The 8,281-nt window shown below is 41.3% G+C and overlaps 1 protein-coding gene and 1 non-coding gene across 2 annotated transcripts; one reads left to right on the top strand and one right to left on the bottom strand.

Moving 5' to 3' along the window:
• The first annotated feature begins 489 nt into the window (after window positions 1-489).
• On the top strand, window positions 490-617 carry LOC133927881 (U4 spliceosomal RNA). The gene has a single exon (XR_009911377.1). It is a non-coding gene; the product is annotated as a U4 spliceosomal RNA (small nuclear RNA).
• A 1,123-nt stretch (window positions 618-1,740) lies between these two features.
• LOC133926297 (protein disulfide isomerase-like 1-5) lies at window positions 1,741-7,160 on the bottom strand. The gene is made up of 12 exons (XM_062372150.1): window positions 6,412-7,160; window positions 6,168-6,297; window positions 5,873-6,038; window positions 5,435-5,553; window positions 5,145-5,225; window positions 4,945-5,034; window positions 4,590-4,661; window positions 4,444-4,512; window positions 3,886-3,963; window positions 3,629-3,763; window positions 2,212-2,265; window positions 1,741-2,124 (listed from the first exon to the last, which is right to left on the bottom strand). The coding sequence occupies exons 1-12, from the start codon at window positions 6,900-6,902 to the stop codon at window positions 1,990-1,992; spliced, it is 1,620 nt and encodes a 539-aa protein (XP_062228134.1). The 5' UTR covers window positions 6,903-7,160; the 3' UTR covers window positions 1,741-1,989.
• Between the last annotated feature and the right edge of the window lie 1,121 nt (window positions 7,161-8,281).

Raw genomic sequence — 8,281 nt, 5'->3', positions numbered from 1 at the left:
TATTTATTTAAATTTTTAATAAAAAAAATAAAAATAAAAAACTCTCCAGCTCGTGAAAAGAGCGCGAGACGAGCACCGTTCGGGAGGGAGGTGGATGCTCTGTCTTGTCCACCTCGGTACAGGAGAAAGACGGATGGAGGCGATGTGGGTATAAGGCCAACTCCAGCACTGGAGGTATTTAGTGCTACAGTACCCCCGCAAAGTACCGTAGCACTGGAAATTGGTCTCCAGCAAGTACCATATCCGTGCACAGTACTGCTACAGTGTTGCGGAGAGCGTATGTAACTGTAAATTTGCTAGGCTACTGTAGCAGTGGGTCTGGATGGAGCAAAAGAGTAGTAGAAGATAGGAAATAGGGTAGCTGTTGGAGATGAAAAAATAAGAGATACTGTAATAATAATAGGGGATATTGTAATAGTGTTTTTGAGAATAAAAATTTAAGATAACTGCTGAAAATAGCCTAACAAGAGGCGGCCGTCGAGCTGGAACCATTTTGCGCTTGGGGCAATGACGCAGCTAGTGAGATCATACCGACACGCGTTAATTGCTGGTTGAAAACTATTTTCATACCTCCTCTTTAGCCCTGGGCCAGTGAGAATTTCTGGAAGGAGTCCTCCTTTTCAAAGGAGGGAAAGCCCTACAAATGTTAATCAAAATTATTTTACGTTATCTGCAAGGAAGAAGGAATTTATATTCAAATGGTTTTTGCCCTACAAACAGCCTTTTTAACTCAACGCACGCGCCTAGTCGCAAAAACTGCATACTATTTGACAACGATTATATATAGGGGTCGAAATCTGTATTGGATATTTTTGTCTCGGCATTGGAGATCCAGACTAGGCAGAATCGGTACAATTTTTGGCTCGGCATCGAACTAGGCGTAGTAGTTTTCTATAGAATCGGCATCAGATATTTAAAATACCTGAGTTCCAATACTCTCAGGTAGTGTATAATGAAATTTGTTTTTTCTTATTGTACATATTATATTTTTATCTAAATTTTTTTAGAGTTAGATCACAGTATCCTCTACATCATAAAAATATTATATTTTTATGATAATTTTGATAGTGTTTTGGATTTTGAAGTAAGAGCACGAAGTATTTTTTTATTTTTAAACGTGTCGCCTATTCTCTCTCGATTGTTAGCCGCCATACAGGACGCCGATAAAGGATAGGGACATGGTCTTCTGCTGGTTCACATCTAACTTGACGGTGGCGAAGGGCACTATCCACGCTTGCTGCCGCATGTGTCTCGAGGAAGGATCTCTTTTTCCATTTGTGTATATGTTATCTTTAATATTTTACTAGTTTTGTGAGTTCGTGGTGAATTAAGATTAAATATATGTACTAAGTCTAAGTATTATGTGAACTTATATTAAGTACAATGTATGAGCTTGTGAAATTGTGATGAACCACGTTATGTAATTTATTATCAAGTGACTAAGTGTATAGATTATATTATCTCAGCTATTGTATAGTAACTTTCTGTTATAAATATGTTATTTGCTTTTGTTATGCTCTTATATACAATTTGAGTGATCTTTCATGTTTTGGTAGATATTCGCTGTCTATATTCGTTTTCGATACATATTCTTTTCTGATATTATCCGTGATCATATTTGTATCCGAACTATACGTATTTAAATCCCTTTTCAGCAAAAAATATGGTTTCAAATACAGCGAAGGCTTCTTCCGACCGATTCCAAGTTTTAATCCCTAGTTAGATAGCATCATTTCAGAAAAGAAAAAAAAATCGTTGAATTTGCCCTTGGAAGTTGTTAGTAAAACCCGAGAGATCCATATATGAAAGCCATTGAATCTGATTTACATGTCCTTTTGATCTTTACCTATTCTATTTCCTCGTCACCTTAAGTTACAACCGCCGAACCATGCAAGTTCTGTTATCACATTCTAGAAACGCAAACATGCTGTAATTTCCTCCACCTGGACCCCAGCATCCTCGAAAGATCTGGGAACAATCTGATATAGGCTATAGCTCATCCTTGACACTGTCGGCAGCTGGGGCATTGTCAGTAGCCGCTACTGTTTCTACGTCTGAAATTTGCAGCTTCTCCTTGATGAGTTTCGACATGTCCTTGACACTTGATTTCTTCGAAATCTTGATCTGCATTTCAAAATAGAGATAAACGTTGCATCACTAACATGGGCTGAAGCATATCTTACAACTAGTTTTCATTTGTTTGAGACATACCGGCTTGCTTTTGTCTTCAGCAGAATAAAGGAAGAGTGTTGGGTAATTGTTTACCTACATGGAAGCATAGACAATTGTAAGGCAATACCTTGAAATCGCAATGCATGTAACAATGCTTCCAGTAGCCAAAGCAAAGTACATCCAAATAAAAGCGTATATATCTTCTCATGATATATAGCTTTTAATGGATATGCTACTAGATAGTCAATTTAGTTATCTCCTACTTAAGATGTTCCAACAGTAGTTAAAAAACACCTTTGAGAAGGAAAAAAGGGCCAACACGTGCAGTCATAGCGGCAGCGAATCCTCCAGAATTTCATGTTCTATGTATGGGAACTCATGAAATTTGCTTTTTCTAAGCTATCATCGCAAGTCCATGCAGAACATCTGTGGTGAACAAGGATGAACATCTGTGTGCGCATGTGGAGTACAGGTGGTGTGCGTACGTGGAGTGTGTGCGGTGCCCATGCGTCAGTGTTACTGGGACACCCGTGTCCAAATTTATTTGCCATGTCGACGCACGGATCCACACGTTGACTCGTATCGGATGCGGTGCGATGCGGATCAGACTCCTCACGCCGTGTCGGAGGAGAGGTGGAGGCAGCGGTGGGGGAGGAGAGGAGGCAGAGGCGGCGGGGGAGGAGAGGCGGAGGCGGCGACAGGGTAAGCGAAGGCGGCGGGGGAGAAGAGGAGAGGAGGCGGCGGCAGAGGAGGCAGCTATGGTGGGAACTGAGAGGAAGACTTGGGTGGGAGACTCAGGTGGGTAGAGGAGTCCAGGTAGAGGAGTCCAGTGAATAATTGAAGCCTTAGGGTTAGTGGGCTAGTGGGCTGGCCTGGATCTATTAGGCTGGGCCAACCCAATCCCTTCCCTTTATCTCTTTTCTCTTTTTCTTTTCTATTTTCTGCAACTTTTATATAGTTTATTTACACATCATTTATACCTACAAAGCTACAACAGGATGTTTTGATGTGTGTTAATCACAAATTAATGTGTTATTTCAGAAACACTGATATTTTTTACTAATAAAAAATAAATAATGTATTTTTAAATATAATATTAATATAAATTAGACGAATTCTCAAATCCTATTTTCTAGAGTTTGCCGAATCGAACACCCGCATCCGAATCAGACTCCGACACGCGCACCCGTATCCTGGTAACACTGCCGTAATTGTGCGCATGCTTTTGTGTAGCAGAGTAACCTTACAGCAGTCTAATTTAAAGCCTCAGGAAGTATTTCAAAACAAAAAAAGTTAACTTTGATAAGCAACTTCAAGGACATATTTCAAATACTAAATAAAGAAAACTGCACTGGAAGTTTGCAACATGTAATGCATGAACACGATAGAAAAAAGCATGCAGTATTTGATATATCTTTGCCTTCCGCATATGATGATAATGCAAAGATTGATTCACCTGCAATTTGGGATGTTCATTCACAGAAGCATCTATGCGTGCAAATTTAAGGCTGTCCAAACCACTGAATTGCTTGGCCAACTTCTCGACATTTTTACTTATCGCTTCACAGTCAACACACCAAGGTGTATAAACCTTCATTTTATAAGGTAAAAAAGGAGTGTAAGATCATTTAAAGAACAAAAATATGATAAATTGAAAATGAGAAAGATAACTTTGGAGAATAAAAAAGATAACAAATAAACAACTTCATATACCTCAAGGAAGATGTTTTCAGGACTTTCCAGCACAGAGGAATCAAATGTACGCCCAACAACCTTTTCAACAAGTCCCTTCTGCACAATGTTGGGTCAAACATACTGGTTACACAAATTTGAATCAAATGTATGCCCAACAACCTTTTCAACAAGTCCCTTCTGCACAATGTTGGGTCAAACATACTGGTTACACAAATTTCACAAAAAAAAAAAAACCAAAACATTTCAAAACAAATGGCTAAGTAGCAAGGTCATGCAAGTTTTATCATCGACTTCTCAATGAGACGTGGTTTCCACACACCCCACACTTGTGAGCTCCTCATTGGATGTCATTTTCCAGTTTAAACATCCTTGCAGTTTCACTGTGCTAAATTCCCTCAACTGTCAAGAGGAGATTATTACAGAAAAATGTTGAACTATATACATGTCAGAAATAATAAGTTATAGAGGCTGTACCCTGAACCTGTGATTATGCTAAAGTTAGAATGCTTAGGGAATTCAAATCCTGATACATACACCTTAAAAAAGATTCAAAATTTAGCAAAAAATATAGCTTACTTCTTGCGGCACTGGTTCTGATTTGTGGTACGGAGGGAGTGTGCCATCCAGAAGACCTAAGCAGAACTCCTGTTGTCCAGGGCATAACACAATTAAGTAACTGCCTCAAGTGATATAACACAATATCAAAATAAATATCTCAATACCCGTAGGTTCTTTGTGTTAATATCTGCCTCCATCAGATATTTGGCTCCATTGCTTGTATCAAATGCTGTAACCTGGTGAAGTTTTTAATTTTAGCAAAAAGCCTATGCATTAAACAATAGAGAAATAAAGATTTTAATGATGGCTGACTCATGTCCCCACCCAGACTAATTAGGATAATGGTTCTTATCGTCAATGAAACAACAATGTAAGTTGGTAACTAATTTGAATCTGTCCTACTTCATCCACATATTCATTCCATACCCACTCATAATGAGCAGTAGAGCACATGTACACGCCTGCATTTACTGGGAAAGGGGTATAAAGGATAAAATGTGGTTCCAATATGTGACTTACAGTAGGCTTCTTTTCCGATTCAAGGCCATAAAGAGTGAGGAATGGTTTTGCAAGGTTTTCTTCAGCAGTGTCCACATATATAAACATTATCTGCGATGCCATGGCAAAAGCATGCTTAGAAACAACAGCCATTCAGGTGTTGTGAATATGATCGGAACAAAAGAAACCCATCTATATGTGTGTTTTTAGGAAGTGAGCACCTTTGTCTTGAATGCTCTGGCAATTTCTTCAAGCATAGATTCAAGATCTTCAAAATCATAAGCCTCTGAAAAGGTGAAGACCTAGAACAAATTTGCAAAAGTAAATCCAACTGTCCATACATAAGGATCACAAGTCTACCACAATTTTCTGAGTCATTATACAGTTGAATGTCTTATTGCAGTTGAATGGAATATAATAGCTGGTGCTCTTCAGTAAATTTTGGCACCCCTTGAGTTGTAAATATTTGATTGATCAACAAAGTATGTGAGAAAAGGCAGAGAGTGCAAACCTGCAGCTTAATAGGGCTTGAATAGACTTTACCCGAATTGAGCTCAGTGAATACAGTAATTAGGGGGAACTTGTTTAGCTCCACAAACCGCAAAATTGCCTTTTCTTCAAATGCCCCATCTGAAAAATGTCATTGTATGAGTTACTGCATGACACAAGAAATGAAACTTAACCCAGCATTTTTCTTTCAGTATTCAGTGCTTTCTTTTAGTAAGTTTTATTTTTCGAAAACTAGAAGAGAATATCTGGAAAATCCAGATTATCTAGGGTGTTTCAGTACTTCCCACAAAAGTGAGCAAGACAGTTTGTTATTTTTGGAATTATGGAAGCCAGACATTGTTGCAACATGCTGAAAATCTCACTCATCAATTCACGATTCACAACACCAGATTGTAAAAGGAATGTAAGATGCATCCAAATATACATAGACGATACTTACAGAACTTTTCAAACTTCTCGGGTTCGCTTTTAACAAGGCCCAGGAGTTGCTCGTCAGATGTAATACCTGGAAAAAGAATTTTGGCAACACTCCTATCATTGGTTTCTACAAACTGTACTTCATTATCTGTGGTTGCTGCCTTCACAAATTCTCCGTATTCTGCTCCCTGCCAAAAAAAGGATATGGATTAACAAAAATTGAGCAAATCCGTAAACTTTATTCATCACGTTTTAGTCTTTGGAGCAAAGCGGAACCAGAAAATTACACATTTGTTCACATCCAGCATTTCACGTACCTCAAAATTCTTAAATAGACCAATAACAAAAGTCTGGTCCTTTTTCATGAACTCCTCAGCCGAATCCCTCGACTGAAGCCTGATGACCGGCGCACCAGTCTTCTTTCTTACCCAAGTAACAATCGCGTCCCTATAAACAAGAGAGACACATAATTCCCAATCAATTCGTCGAGCACATGAAAGGCGTGTAGGCAACTCCTATGAGTCTATGACAACGAAACAAAAGAGTAACCAGCGTACTCACTTGGTGTGGAGGCCAGTGTAGGCGTGCTCGGTGCCGTTGACGAAAAGGAGCATGGTGGGGAACCCATTGACCCCGACGGCGGCCGCAGCCTTGGGGTACCGGTCCCCGTCGAGCTTGGCGAATGCGACGGCGCTGCCCATCGCGCGCAGCGCCGCGGCGGCCTCGGCGAACCGGGGCATGAGCTGCGCGCTGCGCTCGCACCAGGGAGCGTACCCCAGGAGCAGCAGCTCCGCGTGGTCCTCCACGGCGCGCCGCGCATTGTCGTTGTCGAGCACCAGCACCATCGACTGCGCCCGCCGCACCGCCTCCGCCGCGCCCCCGCCGTCCGCCTCCAGCCCGCCCCGCTCCGCCTCCTCGTCGATGGCCAGCAGCTCGTCCAGCACGTCCGAGTCGTCGCCGTCGTCGTCCAAGTCCAGCCTCGCCGCCGACACCGCCAGCGCCAGGACAAGCAGTGCCGCCGCCCCAAACGCCGCAACCCGCCGGGCCCTCATCGTGCTCCGCTCGACCAAATGTCGCCACCCGCGCCTCGGCCTCCCTCTCCTCCGAGATCTAGCCACTAGCAGAGCTCGCCCGCACGACGCGCCCGAATCGAAGTAGTCGGGGGGCACGAGTGCGCGATGCGGTGCCGTAATGGCGAGCTTCGAGTGCTCAAACGGCAAGGCGGACGGACGCGTGCGCCGGGAGCACAGACTACAGAGAATGGCGGGTGGGGCCGAAAGGATGGCGGGGCCACCTGCTAGTGAGTGAAATGCTGGGCCTGGTGCGGAGGTCGTGTTGGCCGCGTCGGGGGAGCGGAGCGGATTGCGACCGCGTAATCAGGGGGGTTTAAGGGGAGCGATGGAGCTGCATCTGCATGTGGTTAGAGCTTGGAGTCGGTGGTCAGCGCTTCATCTTGAGACGGACGATTCGACCCCCATCAAGTCAAAAGGGATTCGGATCCAGACCGAAGCATTTTGTGGATCTCAATACTTTTATGCCCAGTTTGTTTTTATGGAGCCGACGATTTTTCGTTGACAGAAAACAGATATATGTTTCAGTCGAGTATTCTGGTCATTGGATGAATATCTAACAGTTAGATGTGTAATATGTATTTATTGTTGTTATTATTATCGGGCCTGTTAAAATCTATCTTCTTATTATTGAGCCTGTCAAAATCTCTCTTCTCATTATCGAGCCTCTTAAAATTGTATGTTCTTGTTATTAGGCTTGTCAACGAATCTGTTAATGATTAAATGGGTATACCAAACAGACTCGGTAAGTTGTTAGTGGACTTTGACAAATCGGCAATTGAATAGGCCTTATATACAATTAGTTTGGACCTAGAAAATAAAGTCATTTTGGTCTCAATATTAGAAAGTGCACTGTCCACATGAGAAGTGAATCATGTGGGTACCAAATAAGGCATGTTTTGAATAAAAGATCCATGTTAATAAATTAAAAGGCCCTGGTAAACTGTTTACCAAATAACAGATTCTGATATCCGAAAACTATTTACCAAATATCATATTTCTAGGACTAGAATAATTTTCACTATAAATGAAAGAGAAATCTAAGACAATTAAAGGCTAGCAAAACAAATCATTCTACAAGGCAACAGCTCTGTATAAACAACAGAAATTAGAAACTTATTCATGTAAATAACAACTGCAATGTCTAACTAAAAATTGTACAATGCACTGCATATCTGGCTGAATGCGATACATATAAAGCTGTTGTACAAACTAAATACATGCGTCAGAGATAGACAATTTGATGAATAAACTGAATGCATAAATATCTTGAACTAACTACGTAAAAAGCTAAAAATATATATACATTTTTAGCTTTTTTTAAGTTATATGGATGAAATCAACATAGAAGAAACACAGAC

Source organism: Phragmites australis, chromosome 8 (assembly GCF_958298935.1).
Source record: "Phragmites australis chromosome 8, lpPhrAust1.1, whole genome shotgun sequence".
Taxonomy (NCBI): domain Eukaryota; kingdom Viridiplantae; phylum Streptophyta; class Magnoliopsida; order Poales; family Poaceae; genus Phragmites; species Phragmites australis.
This window is presented reverse-complemented; position numbering and strand designations above follow the sequence as displayed.

Coding starts and splice junctions, on each gene's coding strand:
- LOC133926297 (XM_062372150.1), bottom strand. CDS start 6,902: ATGAGGGCCCGGCGGGTTGCGGCGTTTGGGGCGGCGGCACTGCTTGTC. Junction 5,554..5,872: donor CGAGAAGTTTGAAAAGTTCT/GTAAGTATCGTC, acceptor GACATTTTTCAG/ATGGGGCATTTGAAGAAAAG. Junction 5,226..5,434: donor CAAGCCCTATTAAGCTGCAG/GTTTGCACTCTC, acceptor AATTTGTTCTAG/GTCTTCACCTTTTCAGAGGC.